The sequence below is a fragment of the Haemaphysalis longicornis genome, unplaced genomic scaffold (assembly GCF_048455015.1).
Source record: "Haemaphysalis longicornis isolate Haplotype H1 unplaced genomic scaffold, Haemaphysalis longicornis Haplotype H1 scaffold_647, whole genome shotgun sequence".
Lineage (NCBI taxonomy): Eukaryota > Metazoa > Arthropoda > Arachnida > Ixodida > Ixodidae > Haemaphysalis > Haemaphysalis longicornis.
This window is the reverse complement of record NW_027526416.1, coordinates 39,437-59,694: the sequence shown is the minus strand read 5'-3', so window position 1 is coordinate 59,694 and position 20,258 is coordinate 39,437. Positions and strand designations below refer to the sequence as shown.

General features: G+C 48.0%; 1 protein-coding gene across 2 annotated transcripts in view; it reads left to right on the top strand.

Moving 5' to 3' along the window:
* Positions 1-20,258, top strand: part of LOC144144187 (aspartate--tRNA ligase, mitochondrial-like) — a 62,176-nt gene that overhangs the window by 13,559 nt on the left and 28,359 nt on the right. For both annotated transcript variants that reach the window (XM_077675552.1, XM_077675551.1), the window contains exons 5-10: positions 3,056-3,179; positions 5,056-5,102; positions 6,948-7,019; positions 7,557-7,661; positions 8,368-8,589; positions 13,139-13,255. In XM_077675552.1, coding sequence (XP_077531678.1) covers positions 3,056-3,179; positions 5,056-5,102; positions 6,948-7,019; positions 7,557-7,661; positions 8,368-8,589; positions 13,139-13,255 — 687 coding nt within the window. The remainder of the gene's footprint in view (positions 1-3,055; positions 3,180-5,055; positions 5,103-6,947; positions 7,020-7,556; positions 7,662-8,367; positions 8,590-13,138; positions 13,256-20,258) is intronic.

Genomic DNA, 20,258 nt, shown 5'->3' with positions numbered 1-20,258 from the left:
GGTGTGGGGCTGCTTCGAGATGGGAGAACTGTTAGGAACTTTGCGGACCTTTGTTGACCGGGGGCGAGTGCTGTTAATTTCGGGGTGTGTTGTACTTTTGCTCGGCAGCGGTTGTCCAAGCGGTGTTGGCTCGGTCTTGAGGAGGGGGGGATTGTGGGGGCCCGTGTTCCCCTACGCCTCGCCTGCACATGTTTCCGCGAGCTGGGAGCCGCCATTTTGGGTAGCCGGCGCGTCACGTAGGTCGTGTCCTCTTCATGACCCCGCGCGACGCGCCGAACCGGCTTGCCGCGAACGTGTGCGCGAGGGCGCGAGGGGAGGAGGACCAGTTTGTCACCTTCCTTAGCGCCACCCTCTCCCCGACCTGGGGAAGATCTCCTCTCCCCTCCGAGCTGACCTGCGGGACGAACGAGCGCTCCGGCGGGGACTCGACTGGGCGATTTGGTCGGAGTCGGTTGGCTCGGCTGTGCCTACGCCGAATGCCCCGATGACGGTGAACCCAGTTGGCTCCACGGACTCTGCCGAGAGATTCTGCCCTGATCGGTCGCCTCGGGATGCCTCCCTTGCTCCCGCGACCGTGATGACGGATATCGAGGTCTGAGCCCAGCGGCTTGAGCGAGCGACAGGAGCCACTGTCTCCCCGCGAGCGATAGTCGTGTTGTCTGGTGTATGCACTGTATCTGCCAGGCAATAAAGCCTTACTTTGGATTGCCGGAGCCTGTCTACCGCATGTGAGTACCCGAACCCGTGCGTGAGTCTTCGGATTCCGCAGGGCTAGTGTACGGCGCGTAGCGTTCTCTAGCAAAGCTAGCCGGGGTCCTCTGCTATCCCGTACGTTAGCCCACAACCCGAAGTCCAAACGATCAGAATACTAGGGATGTACTTACAAAGCAATGGCAAGAACACCGCCACGCTCAGTAAACTGACAGCTTGTGTGCATCAGACGAACCGTCTAATTCGCCGCATAGCGAACAAACATACGGGGATGAAAGAAATAGACCTCACGAGGCTAGTTCAAGCCTTTGTTCTGAGTCGCTTTGTCTACTCCCTTCCATACCTCAGTTTACACAAGGCGGAGAAGGAGAAAGTAAACTGTTTGATTAGGCAATCGTACAAAGCAGCTTTGCACTTACCGAGGTGTACTCCGACTGATAAACTCTTGAAAATGGGCCTACACAACACCCTCGAAGAATTAATAGAGGCCCATAGAATCGCTCAATATGAAAGATTATCGAAGACCCCGACAGGACAGTACATCTTAAAGGATCTAAGTATATCTTACGAAGGAACACACACAAGGGAGAACCCGGTCCCTCGAGATATATTTAAGCACCTCACTATTAACTCTATTCCTAAAAATATGCACCCTATTTATCACAAGGAAAGAAGAAACGCTAGAGCCAAAGCACTCGAAAAACTGTTTCAACACCACGAGGAGGTAGTCTACGTGGATGCAGCCGAATACAAAGTGCAGGATGCCTTTGCAGTTGCAGCCATCGACAACAAACTCAAGCGCATCACCGCAGCCACTGTTTATGGCAGGCGGCCGGAAGAAGCGGAAGAGGCTGCAATTTCTGTTGCAATTATTAGTACCAAAGCAAAATTTATCTTCAGCGACTCCAAAACGGCTGTGCGTAATTTTGCGAAAAACAAAATTCACGAAGCGGCATCTCAAATTCTATTACGAAATCATTTCGAACCTCGCCAGATCCAGATTATCTGGATTCCTGCGCACTCGTCCCATCCAGGGAACGAAGCGGCCCACAGTTTTGCCTGCGAACTCGTCAACCAGGCGGTGGACCAATCGTGCCTGCGAGGGTCTAAGGAGCGTATGGTTACTTTTCAAGAAATTACATCTCACTTCAGAAATGAAAGACTGGTTTACCCTGCGCCTCATTATTCCCTAACGAAAATCCAGCAAACGACATGGAGGCAACTCCAATCTCATACCTTTCTAAACCCTTATAAATTGGCCCTAATGTACCCAGGTCTGTACACCCCAAAGTGCAGAATATGTGAGGCCGAAAAAGCCGACCTAGCCCACATCTTATATGAATGCCCTGAGCTCCAACCTAAAGCCGAATGGCATCTCTCTAACCAAATAGAGTGGGAGACTGCGGTGACCAGCTCCAAGCCTGAGACCCAAATTCAGGCCGTGGACTGGGCTTTAGAAGTCGCCACGAAGCAAGGTCTTCTGGCCACTTCACGGTGTCAAGAAGAAGCCCATCATTAATCAAAGTCAATGATTATTGACTAAATAAAGTTGTTCCTCCTCCTCCTCCTCTGTGTGCGTTTGCACATTTTTGCACTTCATAAACTTAGAAACAATAAAGTGAGCTGATAGTGCAAATACTTATTAATGTAGAAGCATGACAAATAATTGGGACATTAGGCAATTAAATTCTTTTTCTTTCGTGTAGAAATTGTTTCTTTATTTTGTAAAAGATATGACATCCTGAGCCTACAGGCAAAAAACAAAGGTGGTAGTGCTGGTATTGACAGATTTAGGCACATTTCAACAAATCAAGATTTCTCTTTCCTTACCCTTATCTTCATACCTTGTGTCCGCTGGAGCTTCTTCGTTTTTATAGCGTCCACCTCCGTGAAAATGCAACAATAGTGATGGTTATCGCAAGAGGTATTCTTGAAAAAACCTTGTCCAGAAAACTAGCAGTTTGGTGTTAAAATGGATGTTTGGAATGGTTGCTTGCCACTGGTGCCACCAAAATTTAAGGAGGCGTAATATTAGTTCGAAGTGGTGCATAAAAAATAACTGCTTTTATTATTGCACTCACCAGGGTTCATTCGATTGGAAGACACAAAGTTTGCAGTCTTATGACTAACACTGTTTTGTCTATTGTTCCACCAAAATGGCTAATAGCTCAATTATCTTGGGAACTAATTGACCAGCTGAAAAAATAATGGCATATTTGGAATCAGCGGGAAAGAAACAGCAAGATTGACAAGTTTCACTGAGTTTACTTGAAAATTGAAAGAAGTTATTTTAAGATCAGTGAAGTAAACGTGTGTTGTCTGTCCCCCACCCTCCACCCTGCAGAAGCGGGAGCCCCTGCGGCTTCGGCATCGCTACCTGGACCTGCGCTCGTCGGAGATGCAGCGCCACCTGCGCTTCCGCTCAGACATGCTGCTCCGCATGCGCAACTTCCTGGCCGACAAGTGTGGTAGGAGGTGCAACTTTGGCTGCCTGCCTCCTGTCTCCTTTCGCTGACTCGGCTATAACAGGAGCCGCGATTATATGTGCTGTACCGTTGAAACATGGGCTCTTGCGGCTCTAAAACAGTGGTCCCAACTTCCTCAAATAGTAAATAGAGCTTCCCTTTTACAGCAGCTTCACTGTCGATAGTGGTATTGTATGTAGTTGGAAAAAATGATTTGTCAGGGTTTCTAGATTTCACTGCAACGAAAAACAGCAACACCAAAAGTATCTGTGGGGGCTGCTTCAGAAGCATGCCCATATACACCACATGACAAATGTCTTGCTTGGTAACAGCGCAAATAAAACAGGACACAAAAGGAAGAAGGAACGGACACAGTGTCCGTTCCTTCTTCCTTTTGTGTCCTGTTTTAGTTGCGCTGTTACCAAGCAAGACAATGTACCAACTCGCCCAGTCGTCTGTTTTGGACAAATGTCTACTTGGGCGAGAGGTGAGGGTGGGGGAGGTGGGGGGGGGGGGGGAAGGATTACCTGAAATAGCAAAGGCCAGTACCTTTCTAGTATGCCTGGGAAGTTGTCTGCCCTAGTCTAGTGACCACATGCACACACTTGGCACCTGCCTATGCCAAAGTTTTTTTTTTTTTTTTTTGCTTGTTTTAAAGCGATAGGGTGTAGTTGTATCTCAGTGAGTAGTGTCCTTGGAGTATCATTGTGATCACATACTTCCCGTTCCAGTCAAGTCACCGGGGGCTGGCCGTGTGTTTTTTTTTTTTTTTTTTTTTTTCTAGCCATGAAATGCCTCTAGTGGTATCCAAGCCATCTGCAATTCTTGTACATGCACATGTCCTCCAGGAACTTAAGTTTATGTACCATTGGAGGGGTAGCCAAAACTAACCGGTGCGCTGTCTGGTTGAGCGGCACTTGCTGTCAAGACCTTGCACAGCGCAGGCGCAGCCTATCAGTATGGCACCCGTGCCACTATCGCCTGGTCTTCTGTAGTTGCCTGATACTCTGATAAATTGGTGCCAAAGGAAACTCTCTGGCCTTTTTAGGATGCTGATTAAAACACCTTCTGTGGAAAGAGCATGCTTGCATAATCGGTGGTAACTCTTTCTCTACAGGCAGGGCTGGTGTACTAGTCCTTAACTCGTGCTTACAGCTTTTTTTTTTTTAACATCTCTGCAAAATATACTGAACTAGCCGAAAATCAGTTTCAGAGCTAGGGCGGTGCAAGGCTGTGTCCCCCTAACCGGCGAAGTTCTCCTGGCACTGATTTATTGAAGCAAGTGGCATTCGCAAAGAAGCAAGTGATAGTGGCATGCATGCAATACTGATTGGCCACGCCTGTGCAGTGCGCGGCTCTCAACAGCAGGCATCATGGAACGAGACGTCACAGCGGTTAGTTTTCGCAACCATTCCCATGGTCCGTGATCTTAATAAGCTCATGGCCGTGCATGCTTGGGCACCGTTGGCACCAGTATGAGTGCAAAATCTTTTCGCCAGCTTGCAAGCAGTTCTTCGAGCAGCGACTGCTCTCATGACAGTGACAATATATATTTGATTGATTGATTTGATTGATTGATTGTAGGGTTTAACGCGCCGACGCAACGCAGGCGATGAGGTTCGCCGTAGTGGAGGGCTCCGGATTAATTTTGACCACCTGGGGATCTTTAACGTGCGCCGAAATCTCGTACACACGGGCGTTTTTGCTTTTCGCCTCCATCAGAAAAGCGGCCGCCGCGGCCGGGAATCGAACCTGCGACCTCGTGCTCAGCAGCGCAACGCCTTAGCCACTGAGCCACCGCGGCGGGTCAGTGACAATATATAACCTAATAACGAACCATTTTTGGAGCTTTCTCGTGTATGTTCTTTTGTTTTTGCAGGTTTTGTAGAGGTGGAGACACCAACTCTGTTTAAAAGGACGCCTGGAGTAAGTGGTGCTGCTGCTCCTTTTTTTTTGTTTCTTTTAATGTTAGCAAGCTCCTGAACTAATCCGCAGAGTCAAAAACTTTGAACAATCTTTGTGTTCAGCTGTGAAAAAAAGCTAAGCGAGGCCAAGCAGCCTTCATTTTTTAAAATAAATTTGCACTTGTTTATTCATTCCATCTGTAGGAGGAATTGCAGTCAATGGAGCAGAGCTATAAGTGTGAACCGTGATGCAGTTTGTTAGTGGGTCACTTTAGGTGACAGATTTGCAAGTTGTAGTTGGGAGGAGGCAGTTGCAGTTGTAGGACATATTTGGGCTTCTCGGCGAAACTATTCCTTGACATTGTGAATGTGATCTAACCAAGGTGGTGGACACACTGTAGTGATTGGGGCGAAGTTTGTCACTGGAGCAGGCCTAATATGATGCACTGAAATGAAGTGATGAATTTCGGCAGGGTGAATGGATTTTACAAAAGTGCAGCAGAAAAGTATAGCCAATTCGCCTAAAGTCCAATCGTATCATGCAGAGTTGCCGCAATAGCGGTGCTGCATCGTTAAGGGTTGGTTACATGACAAATGTTCCACTGGATACCAGCAGTGGCATTCTCTACAATACTGCCTCAAAGTGCCGCAGTGGCTCCGATTGCGATTAATGTTTGAGTAGAGGTAGCGAATATTATTATCAGGCACAGCTCAGTTACATGCAACGAGATTGGCATTGGGGTCTGGTGTAAAAAGGATAGAAATTCTGGTAGGAAAAATCTTGCTATAGGAAGCTGATGTTTTAAAATAAGTCCGAGCCTGTTAAAGTACAAGGTCCCAGCTCTTGCGTTCCATTTTAAACTCGCAAATCTGTTTATTGAAATAACCTGTTCATTCATACCTCCATGGCTAACAATTCTGTTGCTGTTTATCCCTGTTAATAATTTTGTTGCATATTTGTAATGCAAACTTATTGAAACAAACACAGAAAATTGTAACATAACCATTACTCCATTTTGTGGTGTCGTGAAAGTGCTGTCGCAAGAGGTACTGAAAGCAACACCAAAGGTATTTTGTTCTTTGCTTATTTGGGACTGCAGAGTGCAATTTGACTGATTTCATTCTTTGTTTCAGTGTTTAGAAGAAGTATAGAGTCTTAGCTTACCTGTGAATGAGCTTAGAAGCAAAGAAAAAATTCGGTGCCCTCCCACTCTGTAAAGAGGGATGCAGTGGAAGGAGTGCACGAAACAAACGTCTATAATTTGCTATTGTTCACACTTCCTAGTTAATTAGCTGAATGAGAAACTGCTCGTACATGCCTATAACACACTAAGGCTGATGAAATGGGGCCGCCGGCCACCCGTGTTCCCCAAATCCCTCATTAAAAATGAATCGTAGGCTCTATATTTTCAGCAGAGGGTGATGAACGGGAGAGTCATCCCTATTTGAGCCCCTCAGTTCTCGTTGGCCACGTCTGCTTTGCGCTTCCTCTCAATCTAAACCTCCATGATCTTTTTTTTTATGTTTTGTCCAAATTGGGCTAGAGAAACAATAGATTTGACGTGAACGGCAGAAGAAAGGAAAATAGTGCATCCTCTGGTGAGCATCACTGAAGTGGAGAGAATGGTGGCGCAACAAAACCGACGCATATTGCGGCAATTTTTTTTTATTGAAAAAAAACAATGCGTGCCAGTTGGCTGAAATGACTCGGAAGGTGGCCATAAGCATTCGAGACTTTATCCTGGTAATCTAAAGACTCCCTTTGGTGCCTCTTTGAGATGTTGTACGTCCAAAGTGAAATAAATGTCGGCAGTGGTAATGGTGTAGTGCTGAACCCCCAAACGGCTGTCACACGTGTTTTCTCCAGGGAGCCCAGGAGTATGTAGTGCCGACACGGCTTCCAGGCCAGTTCTACGCTCTTGTGCAGAGCCCCCAACAGGTGAGACCTTGCACAGTATACTGGAACAGTTCAACTTTGGCCGCAGCAATCCTTTTTGTTGTGGAGAGTAAAAACGAAGACGTCAGTGTGTCGAGACTTCAGCTGGTGGTCTACATACATTAACCCGCAGCCCTCCACTACAGCGCACCTCATATAGCCCAGGAGTAGCCATGGTGCATAACACCCCCAAAACTTGAGAAATTTTGGTGTTCCCAGGCAGCACAGTTTTTGCGAACTCAGTTCTTGCCAGCCGAGTTCGTGCTGTCTATCTGTGGTCATCACAAACTTGTGGTCATCACAATGCCGTCAAGAAAACAGTTTCAGTGGGGGTGGTACCACTGCAAGACAAGGAATGCACATTGAAATCATTTGGCTGTGGTCGTCTGGCTAATGGGCTGAGCCTACTGTGTGCAGATGAGAGGAGTCAGTGTAAGCTGCCCGATTGTGGATCCTTTGTGCTTACGCTTGTTGATATTTGTGATAGTTTCAGCGTAAGATCTGTACCTTGGTTGTTCTTTTTTGGGTGGCCGCGCACAGTTCAAGCAGCTGCTCATGGTCGGAGGCCTGGACCGGTACTTCCAGGTGGCCCGGTGCTACCGGGACGAGGGGGCACGGCCCGACCGGCAGCCCGAGTTCACGCAGGTCAGTGAACAATCCGTCCCATGCACCTGTGTCTGTGGTGGGGCACATTTACTTTTAAGGAAAGAGTCTTCAGGGCTTGATATGTGCGAAAAACTGGCTCTGTTGTTGCTTTTTTCCACCACACAAAATCACCGCCGCTGTAAACAGTAAATAGAAAAACACATTTGAGTTTGTATGATGATTGAACCTGGGTTTTCAGAGTAGGAGCTGAGTATGTTACCACCGCGCTACCTCTGTGCGTTGCCAACAGCGAAACAAACGTTAGCCTAGTGGATGCGGTGCTGACATCCTGTCACGTGACAGGTAAACATGACGGCACGCAAGTTTGGCAGGTACTACACCTCAGCCATGGAGAACTCTCTGGGGAACGTGGCGTGAAGTGTCGCCAGTCAGCCTGTCAAAGCACTTTATGTCAAAATGCGAAGAAAAATAGACACAAATGTGGTGTATTAATAAAGGATTCTTTGATAAGCATTACCTTCAAAGCATGTGAGCCAACTTAACTGCAGCGAGGAATTTTTCTTTTCTGTGATGAATGGTGGTGCGTTCATTTACTGACATTTGAAACGAGATTTTGTTTGGCGTATTTGAGTTGATATGTTACATGGGTTAGTAAATATAATCCAGTTGCCAGGAAGGGCAGAATTGTCGTGGCTTCCGAAGACGCGAGGGGAGACGGTGGAAATAAGGCTGCTGATGCCCGCAGGTTGATGTGGAGCTGTCGTTCTGCAGTGCTGACGACGTGATGCTGCTCACCGAGGCCCTGCTGCGTGCCAGCTGGCTGCAGCTTCGGGGTTCTTCCGCCTCCACCCATGGCAGGGAGCAGCAGGAAAAGGCCCTGGCGACACCCTTCCCACGAATGACCTATGCCCAGGCATTAGAGGATTACGGCACGGATAAGCCTGACCTGCGGCTCTCCTCTATGCTGGTGAGAGAGACAGAGCTTGCACCCTCATTTCGCCCACTGCTTGTGATTACAGTAACTTTTTTGTGTAGGCCAGTTGAGTTTGGGTTGTTTGGGTTGTGCTGTCAAACATGCGTGTGCAGCCAATATTGCCTCCATTGCAAGGGAGCACCTCTTCTTTTACTGCAGAGTCGAGTTAGAAGTTAGCATTGAGATTTTGGCTAGTCAGTGGTTCCGCAGAGCAGGATGAGAGATGAAGCCCCTTACCAGGGGATTATTAGCAAGGAGCTCCGGAAGATTTGGGAGCGTGTTGTTGCGCAGTGCTGCGTTTCTTCCAAATGGAGCTACTTGCCCACTCAGCGAACTTATTCATGATACGCCATCTCGTAATCTCACCGCACACTGTTTTGAGCTTGAAAGAGGGGCTTTGTGTGTTCATTTTGCTTCTGGTGGGTAACATTTGCATTCCATGATTTTTCGTACAGAGGTTCTACAAAGCAAACATGTATTACTCCGTGCTCCCTGCAGCTTCTGTAGGGTTGTGACTGGTACTGGAGTTACTTCAACCTAACATGCTCTCGATTCTAACACACACCAGATTACCACGACCGGAAACAAAAGCAACAGGAAAAAAATTTTCTTCACAGTATGAGCCATTTGCAAGTGCAAGGACTTCATCTATTGACGTTCTCGGACGGCTCTTATTACAACATGCTGTCTGTGCTATGTGCTTGCATTGGAGCGGCACCTTCAAACTCAAATCACGAAAACTTTCAATAAACGCCCTTGGTTGGCGTATTTGCCTCTTCCTCAAGTTTAACCCAACCAGACAGAGTTCTGTCGAAAATGTTCACATTCAAGAATAAAATATGCGCAGTAAAAGTCCGTCAAGAGCAGTTCTTGCTTGCAATTGCAGAAAGGGAGCACAGTGCACGGTACTATTTTCGCAGCTTTTTCAGCTTCGAGGAGGGGGGGAGGAGGGCAAAGGAGAATTACTAAATTAAAGGGGCACTGACACAGAATTTTGATGGCGAGATAACTTCGGAGATAGATTGGTGGGAACACATATACATCATCTGTAAAATATCAGCGGCGAATACAGCCTAGAACATATTGTAACGTCTAGAACATATTTAAAATAAATTTTAAAGTGTGCGAAACGCAACCGAGCAGCCAGCAGAGGACCACGCGCAATCGACATCCCGAGGATATTGTGTAAATAAACAACATCCAACACGTCACGAGTTTGTGTTTGCCGCTTCCGCACTGCCGGCGTTTTTCGCCGGCTCTCCCGGCTCGCCGCTCCAATCGGAGGGCCAAAGGGCGGAGCTTCTGCTCTCGAGAACGAACGACCCGATCGTTGGCGGCGGAGGGGCGGAGGCGCCGTGATTTCGTCAGCTAATCGGGCAGTTGGCCGCGACCAAAGTTCTACAGCGATTCCAGGCACTCTGTTTCTATTACTGTTTATTACCATTGGATGCGAAATCGCGCCGGAGGCACGAAAAGCCTACTGAGCTAGCCGCACAGTCGCTGTGCAGGCGGCGGCCACGGCCGCGAAGTGGCCCAGGCCGGCGCAGGTAGCTCGAGTGATAGCTTGTTACCGCTGCACGAAATTGTCCCCAAGTCCCGACCATGGTGGCTCACATGAGAAAGGAGTTAATGATGCGATGGCGGGTTGCATTAAAAATTGTCATCTGCACTGCTTACGAGCGGCACTCGAATATCCGCCGCAGTGCTAAGCCGAACACATCTGTAGGCGGACCTGTAGGCAGACCGGCCGGCTGCTCCCAGCACGCGTCTTGCCACCCACCGTCTTGAGCGTCGCGCGTGGTCCTTTAGCCGCGGTAGCATTTGCACTCGCAGTGACTGCGTCACATCCACGGTCGCTTTTTAATTAAGCGCCTCACGAGATCAGTACGTGGGGGCATTCGCAGAAACTGCCGTCGATGCGGATTCGACAGTGCTACGGCGGCTCTGCTCTGTGTTATCCCTCCGACGGTCACGTGGTCAGCTTTGTTCACACAAAATCCACAAAATCCATCGTTTCGCGGCACTCGCTGAAACCGAAACTGCGACTGGCCGCATTGAAAATGCCTCTAATTAAACAACCATCGCACGCTGAAGCAAATGAGGTTTCTACAGGTTATAAGTAGGTCACTAGCTACTTATCGCAACAAAAAAAACAAGATGCAAAAGTTTTGTGTCAGTGCCCCTTTAAGGCTCGAGCAAAGCAGGGGTGCTTGCTGTCTGCGACAGTGTCTATCTGTAGTCTGGAATATCGTTTTCTCGTTGCGTGCAAAAAGATAAAATGTTTTATTTTGGTGTTGGTTGCCACTAGCTACTCAATGTTGGATGCCTTGCTTGCGCAAATGCGCAACTATGGTTGATCTGCTGTGCCGGTAATGATAAGCAGTCATTAGCGCACTTTCAGCTGGTAGTACTTGATTCTACCGGGCATGCTACTCTCAGTTTCATTTTCCGAGGGCAAATGTGCAAGTTAGAATAGAGTAATTATAATTCATGGTGTAAAAACTTTTGTACCATCATCGTTGCTCCACGCATCATCAATCGGCGACTCACTGAAGCTTCTTCACCCTTCACATTAGTTGCCATTAAAACTCGCAATCCCTGCGGTCGCCTCTCATTGCATGGAGGTCTTTGTCCCTCGAACATGGTCTTCAGTGTCTATTGCACTATCTTTGCGGAGATACACACCAACACACAACACAGGCGTATGCAAAAAGACAGTTATTCTGAAAAGCTTGTTGTGGCCAACTCACAATGTGTGTGAGGCAAGATGTACAGAAAAATGCGGGACGCATGGCTCATCACGTATAGAACACGCATCGACGACTCTGTGATTTTCTCTTTCTGCAAAGCGTGACAAGATATTCGGGAAGGAGGGCACTAGTGAAGAGGCCTACAGCAAAGGAACTGAGGGAGCGGAAAGTCGTGTAGGGAGAGGTGATGACGAATCCATGACAGGTGCATAAGAAGGAGCTCTCACGGAAAGTAAATGAGGGTGTGTTGTGAAGAGAGAAACTGAGTGTTCAGCAGGAAGAGTTGTGTGAAATGGAATAAGGCAGTTGTGTGAGGTTTGAGTTCAGTGATATGATTGACAGTCTACCGTGAATTTCTTTTCTTTTTTCTTTTTTTAAGGGGGGACACTGGTCTTGAGGACATTTTTGTTATTTTTTAACCTATGTGCTTGAGATTTACACATTTAGTGTATTTCAACATCCTGAGCACAAATATGCAGTTAGTTTTCGTCTATGGGGTGTAAGTTTACAGTTGTGGAACATGTTATGTCACTCCGTTTCGGGCAATTTTTTTATTATGTACCTATGAAATACTCAAATAGCTTTTATTCCTTTGTGCTCTAGAAGGACCAGGGAGTGCAACTATACCACTGCAGTTAATTTAGCATGGTATCTGCGAACGCTGTAAGATTCGTAAATGTCGGGTCATCAATTGCCAATGTTTTTGTAAAACTAACTGCATAAAATCTTGTGCCAGCAAAACAAAATTCTGTACTTTTGTGGTTTTATTGCACTTTGCAGTTCATAAGCTTTCGAATGCAGTAAAAATGATGTTAATTGAACCAGTACATCCCAAGATATTGTACCCGACAGCTGACCATGTGGGAAAAAAATTGGTTCTGAGAAAACAGGGCATGAATTTTTCAAACATAGGCAAAAATGGTCATTTAGGCGACCTCAAAGGGCGACAGCTTTGTGAATACTTATGATACAGCTATGATATTTTGCAGGTACATTCTTTGGGACCTGTAGACTGCAAATAAAATTAATACAGAAAATTGATTTTTTGGCAAATTTTTGGTCCTCAAGACCAGTGTCCCCCCTTAAGCATAAATACATTGTCTGACTTGGTACTTGCTCTGACTGCTCCCCCACCCCCTTTCTTTTTGTGTCATAGGCGGCAATTAGTGGTGCTACAGAAAGTGCATTCTGCTAACATTGCATGTTTTTAATGGCTTAGAATTTGCTGACTCATCCACTTAGGTTCTTCCTTTAATTTTTATTTTAGAGGAATAGAGGTGTAGTGTGGCAAGGAGTCGGAGGAGGTTGTATACAGCGTAAGGATAAAGCTGTGGTGAAAATTAATCGTGATAGAAGAACGGTTTCTGATAACGAAATTTCATTTTTTGGAGGGTTTCGTTATAAACCTGTTACTGCCTATATGTCTGCTCCTTTGAGCATCAATTTTTGCTAAGTGAATCAATCTAAAAAATAAAATCTTCTAAGAAATTGTGAAAATGTAAAGGGGAAAATAAAAAAAAATTGCGCGGCAGTTGATTGTTACGGCAAACAAATAACCATTTCCTCGTTACTGTTCCCCATTTTAGTGCAACCTTTGAAGTCTGAAACTTACACCAAAATTATATCACCAAGTGGGATTAACAGTAAAATTATCTTCGATGCGATGTTTCTTTTCAAATTCTTTTGTTACATTAACGATAGGTTGATTACTATGTTGCCGTTTTATTATCATCATAAACCGTGAAGCGTGCGTCGTAATTGTGTGTCATTTGGGCTGCGTTTTGTACCTGCAGCTGCGAGATGTGACGGCGATGTTTCGGGAGCCGCACTTTGGGATCTCGGCCGCGCTAACTGATCCGGCTCAGATGAAGGGGAGCTCAGTGCTGGCCATCGTGGTACCTCGTGGAGCCGTGAGTGCAGTTGACCACATCCTTTTGTTTTCTGCCCGTGGCCACTGTGTTTTTGCTACTGGGTACCTGGCCATTGCTGAAATGTGGCTGCTGACAGGGAAGCAGCTCCTGGAGCTCTTCAGGATAATGCAGACATTACGCCTGCACCATACTTAGACATCAAACCACTCCTCAGAAGAAAACTTCTGGGCACTTGGCGGATGCATTGGGATACGCAAACAGAAAACAAGCTCCATGCAGTTAAACCAACTATAGGCAGACGCACAACAGGAAAGCTACACAGATCCGCTGAGGTTGCACTTTGTCGTTTAACTGTTTCACTGTAGGGTGTTTCTGGCCGTGGTATTCCTGAAACCAGTGTCGATTTGGTTTCAGGAATATCAGGGAACAAGCATAGCCAGTTATTTGGTTATGATTGCGTCCGGAACATGTTCATCGAAAGGGAAGAGTGGGGGTGAGAAATCGCCTTTATTCCACGTCATATTTCCAGTTTTCCGTGCACGCTTCTGTGACGACAGCCCCATCGTTTTGTCATCAGAATCTGATGCTGTGGAACTCAGCCATTCCTCGGATGAGAAGCTCTCCAAATTCGAATCTGAGCTTGGCTCATACTCGGAATAGGAAGAGCCGATTCTCAAGTCTGCAGATGAAGGGCCCACGCGGCCAGTCATCTGAAAGTAACCGCGCGCATGGAGGGAGCACTTCTAGCAGCCTGCACAGTGCACAGAAATGGCGCTTTGTGAAATCAAGAAGGCAGATAGAGATGGAAAGTGGGCACAGAATGGATGTGATAGCCTCGTTTGCTGCTGACGGTGGCAAGCGAGGATGCAGCGAGTGAGCGAAAGCCACAATCGGGTCACATTTCATGTATTAAAAAGGCAACGGTGCGCATACCTAACTTGGCGCACCGTAGCAGAATTGTGAACAGGATAAAAAAAACAACAAACCTGCGACAGATGGCAGAACAACCCTTGCGCCCGTAATCGCATGCGCCGCATGGTCACTCAACCTGAGAAAGTAGAGCACGCGGAGCAACCATGCCCCACAGCAAAGAAGGGTGGGTGTGATCGCTCTATACTCTTCAATATACGTACCAACATAGCGCGGGGTGGAAAATGCGAGCTTCTAGAAAGATTTGACAAATGGCGCGAGTGGTCCTGGCACGCTTTGGAGCGAATTTTCGAACCCATAATAAAGAACATACCGGTACGTCAGTTACACCGTGGGAGGAAACACAAAAACGTACTGGTACGTCAGTGACAGTGGAAGGGTTAACATAGGGCACAGATATGGCACACACAGACTTCTTTTATATGGTCGACCATGTCCAATTTATGTTAGATTTGTGTGGTGTACTCCATGTGCTAATTCATGGTTTCTCAAAGTGGGTTCCGCAGGCCCCTCCTCGGGGTTCCGCGAGCCACTGATAAATTTCCCCTCGTTCCGCATTAGCCAAGAAACTTAGATGACGAACCCGAGGTGCGATCAATCTAAGGAACCTCCATTACTCTTGCCCGAGTGTCAGTCAGCACATCTCAGTGCATAACACAACGGCACAAGCTGCGCAATACATCCCACCAGCAGCCAGACTCCGAAAACGGGCGGCGTGGTTAAACTATTGCTCTTGAATCTCGGCCTTGTATTACCGCCATGCGCATTTCTCCTGTTTGGAGATAGGTGCCGCTAGCGTACGCATTCGCGTAAAGTCGACATTCAGTTGCATTATATTCAATAGCAAGCAAGCTTGCTTCCTTTTGAATTTATTTTACGTGAATGTAGCGTGAACGGAATGAAAAATGGCGGGAAAAGGGGGGGGGCGGGTTCCTTGGCACTTAACGGAACTTAGCAGGGTTCCCTGGGACCAAAATGCCTGAGAACCCCTGTGCTAATTGAATGTATAGAACTCGAAACAGAATGATGCAGGCATTTCACTGACCTATACTCAAAACACATACAACACGTAGCACACTTTCTATTGGATGAAGCAATAGTTAATGTCACAAGAGTGTGAGCTCAGCTTGCAGGCAGTGATTTTGTAAAGTACATTTTATACTGTGTGTAACCGCAGCCTGCTCCTCAGTGATCAGGACAGTGGTGAAGGCTTTCTTTGGGATGCTCAGGGGTGTCGCCTTTTTGACTTGCAAACCGTTCACCTCGAAGCACCGTGTTTTGAAGGCCCTGTAGCGGAAGAATGACGCAATCGAGATCTGGGCCATGGCTGCCCTTAGCGGGGCTCATCACTTTACTGGCACGGGAAAATCTACACGATGATGGTGATTATGATGATGACTGGCGCATAGCCAGTGGGAGATTCAACATCCTCCCGGCCCACAACATTCGTATCCGTCCTTAAGCATAAACGCTTTACCACACACCGAATGTTCTATCTGTTCAACAGCTTCACCAGCTGGCGCTGTGTCTCAAGCACGTTCTTGCGATGCAGTCTCTCGTAGCGCTGCTTCAGTGAGTTCGCCTCGTGATGATTCTCGCTCAGTGAGTCCCGCAGTCCATCCAAACTCTTGAGCAGCAGGCAGGTGGGCTTCTCGTTGCAGTATGCATGGAGGCGCCGCTTTGCCATGTCTGGGACACCTCTGAGCTGCGGCACAAGTTAAACGTGCGTATCAGATGCATGCCGTCTTCAATTAGGGAGGGCTTGATCTTTGGCGCCTCACGGCACTGCAAGGTTTGCGCTGCGGCGCCACGCCTCTGCTGCCTGGTATGGCGAACGAAGCTGAATGGTGGCGAAGCAAGTGACAGACTGCTCGACTTTTAGCGTATCTCGCAGCTTGCCCCGACCGTCGCTGTGTATGGCGACGCCTTCTTCTGTTGCGGTCAGCAGCTGGGAACAACTAATGCTTCTTCTTTCGGTGCGCATTAACGGGTGGCTATGGCTCGGTTGCTCCACAGGACGCTGAATTTCATCAGGTCGACACGATTCGTCCTATTCCCCTTGCACCCGCGAGAAAATCCTTGTAGGGTTAAAGAATTATTCCGCAATCATAGTTTAGTGTCTTTCTTTTCATAAGGTCATTCCTTTGAAAGCTGCCCTGAAATGCGGACACCTCTTCTGCTTCCACCGGTGGATCCGCCGCCTCGCCGCTTTCACGACAGCCGAGCGGCGCCAAGCTGATGCTTTCGACCACAGAACTATGCTCCAAGCTCGATGAAATGTTGCGAGTCCCGTATGGTTATACAAATTGTAGTGACGGAGTTGCCAGCCAATTCTGAGGTTCTCGCTGCTGCAGTAGCTGTGGTACAGCTAGTCGAGCGTTGTTTCCAAATCAGTCTTGCGCTTCCCTGGGGTTTGCTTTTCTGTAATTTCTGTTTCCGATTCTGGCGGACTTGCTTTTGTGCAAGGTGTCAGCTCAATATGCGTTACTGCCGCTTCTTGACAAGGCTTCAGCGTTTCGGTACATTGACCCAAGATGGTTACCAATAGTGGCTCAGTCTTTCTAACCTCAGGGAGGCAGAATGAACCAGACTCAAACCTGGGAGCAGCGTCCCGCTCTAACATGACGATGGCTGGTAGCCGGATTTTAGGAAGTGGTAAGGCTTCCTGATTCATGAAGCCTGTAACGAAGATATAGTCGAAGGTGTACTGTGGTGGCTTTATGCTTTCTTTCACGTCATTTACCTTGCCTTTTTTGTCGTCTGGTTGGGCGGAAGCAGATGAGTGGTCGTTGCCTGCAGCAGGCGTACCCTCGTGTTCCGCACCCCCTTCCTCCATTGGGACGCTCGACGCTACATCGGAGCTGGCTCCCACGTTGACAATATCGGAAAAGTTCGAGTGGCTGTGGTCCGTCGTCTCAACACAGCACAGAAACCCCTTGCACCCACGTTGCTCACCGTTGAATGTTGAAGCTTGCGACTTCGGCAGGACCACTTCCGAGGTTGATGGGTTTGAGCCGCAGTAAGGATGGTCTGCATGGGTGGCTGGGCGAACACCGTTGTACACGACGGTCAAGGGTCGAGGATAATTTGGCTTGCCTGCAGTGCCGTTGGTAGGGACTCTCCTGCCAGGCGCCTTCCGAGAGTTCAAGGCCGAGCGCAGGTGGTTTAGGACATTACATATGCTTCCTCGATACGCCAAGGCGTCGAAATAATCTCGCTCAACTTCATCTTGGTCCAGAAGCTCGATTATTTTCTTTTCGGTCTCGTACAGTGCCGCGTCATTTCTCTCGAGCAGATCAATGGCTGCTTGAAGTTCATGCGGATGCGGTGAGGCGGCTTCCAGAAGATCCGTCGCTGCCTTGAGCAGTCGGGTACCAGCGCCGCGAAGGATACGCTGCTGCCGGCGCAGCTTATCAATCGCACGCATTCGGTCAGTCGTCACTAGGCGGTCAGGGCCAGCCATGCCGACCTCCGGCTGAGGGCGGGGCTGAGCAGCGTCAACAACAGTCAAAGGAGAGGGTTTCTGAGAACCTCAAGCCGGAGGGGACGTCGATGGTCTCCTTCGTCGTGTGCGGTCGTCTTCCCGGGTTTAACGGCACCAAAAAATGTAGCGGAAGAACGACGCAATCGAGACCTGGGCCATGGTTGCCCTTAGCGGGGCTCATCACTTTACTGGCACGGGAAAATCTACACGATGATGGTGATTATGATGGTGACTGGCGCATAGCCGGTGGGAGATTCAACAGGCCTCATGTACTGATGTGCCCCAAACTGTTTTTATATCCACTTTTCATCACTAACCATTGTCCCTATACACCAATTTTTAGACAAGAGCCTCTAACCTGCACACACTGCACTACTCTTGGCACTGTTTGGCCAAGTAGCCCTTAAACACCAGCATCATTATCATTCCACTGAATTTTACGACTTTATTGCATCAGCATTCTGAGCATTTGTGTTGTTCAGGCAGTGTGTGTACTTACCACAGTCTTGCCATTGTTGTGAGTGAGTGGGATAATGGGTGGGTGGGAGGAAGGGAGCGATGGCTCAGAGGTACAGCACTCGCCTCATATGCGGTAGGTACTGGACTCGAATCCTGGTACCGCGGGGCACCCACCGGTTTCTTTAATGGGTACAGGCGTCCCTGGTCGAGTGCAGACCCTTGAAAGGGGATTTCACGCCTGGAAAGCTGCCTTTACCCTTGCGAGGGGCCCCTGACCCTTGTCCGTCTGGCGGGGCCCCCGGCCATCATGCCACGTAGCGCCATTGCCGGGGGTGAAAGAGTCTGGCGGCATGTCCTGCCACAGGCGGTTACAAGTTCAGCGTCCACCGTGGCTGTAAAAAGCACCATGTGCATTCGTCTCCTTTGGTGGCTCCGGGCACCTACCGGTAAATTAGGTACAAGCGACTGCCCGGCCTGGGGCTCGGCCCTTCTGTGGGACTACAATGCTTGGGAAGTTCACCCGGCTTGTACGGGAAATCGCCCCTATGGAAAGGGGCGGCTGCAAAGACGCGGGAACTTTTTTTTTTGTTCAAGTCCGAACCATGGAAGTTTTGTCCATTATGTGGTGGTGGTGGAGTTATGACATATTAGGGTGATGAAAATAACAGTCACATCAATGTACTTATGCAATGTGGAGCCAGTGGGTAGCAGGAGATAACACCTTTGGCACAGAATGGGCAGTGAGTTTAGGCTTGCCTGGCAGCTGCGGTGACGTTGCAAGTCACGCGAGTTTTCTGTTGGCATGGAATGGGGTTTTCCTGACTATTGGTGAATTCCAGTGGCAGATCCGGAACATTTTCAGAGCAACATTTTTGCCCCATTTGAAGCAAACACTTTCCAAAACCGAATTCTTTTCAATGGCAGATCGAGCACTTAGTCGCAGCCAAGGTCGCTCCGTGAAGCAAAAAAGTTGCCACACTGAAATCGGCGGAGCAGTCTAAAACGTGCCTTCTCTTCTCTAGTGATGTTGTCGTTGTCATCTGCTTCTGCTTCATCACTCGTTTCAAACCGTCATGGCGCCTGCCTCAGCAAATTTGCTTAAATGGCCAGAGCCACAAGGGGAAAGTAGATGCTGCACGGCGTATCGTGTTCATGCTTGCTACTTAATTAATTAAGGAAACTGAGTGCGACTCAAATAGCTACTCAAACTGAGAGTCAAGTGGCAAGGAGCCCAGCTCGAATGACAACTGCATGGACATGGCGTGTAAACCCGCCTTTGGCCTTTCTCTTTTTTCTCACCTGCGTGTAAAAAGGCCGATGGAACTTTTATCATGGGCGACGTTGGACACCATAGAGACTAGGGATGGGCGAATATTCGGTATTGTCGAATATTCGATCGAATAGCTCTCTATTCGTTATTCGCTTCGATCCGAATGCAGGTATTCGATATTTTCGAATTATTCGATGCTCCCGAATAGGCAGCTGAAAGCCAAGCTTTTTGGTCAAGCTTTCCGAGAGTTACCCCAGGCTTGGCTCAAGACCCACCGACGCGGACATTTCTATTATCAGTGCCGGCACTGCCGAGTTGCTGCCTTGCCTAGAGGTTCGACGAAGCTCTCGGCCGCCAGCACACTTTAGGTTAAAAAAAAAAAAAGGCGGCACTGAAACGACACCGCTCCGAACATCGCGGCACCAAGCCAGCAAACTTGTACAGGCCGCCATTTTGAATAGGCATGCCGCCATTTTGAATAGGCTCGCACAGCGCGGCAGTACGCCGCACTAGAGTGAACTAGATTCTAGTTCACTCTAGCCGCACTAAGCGAGCCTATTCAAAATGGCGGCCAGCCACTTGCGCTTTGCTTGGCTACGGCCGAGGATACTAGTGGCTACAATACTTCTTTTTTTAAGGGGGCTCACTGGCCTTAAACCAAAAAAGTTTATTTTTGCAGTTATGATGATGAAAATTGGGGGGCACATGTAGTTTCTCATTCTGATTGTAGATATCAAGCTTGTTTTTGAGTAAAATGATTATATTCAAATTTATTTGGATTTTTATATTCAATTTTATGACAGCCTTTGTAAAAAAACTGCTGGAGGGATGCAGCTAAACAGGGAACCAGTGAACTGCGCACAAATCAAAGAGTGCAATAAGACTAACATTATCATTCT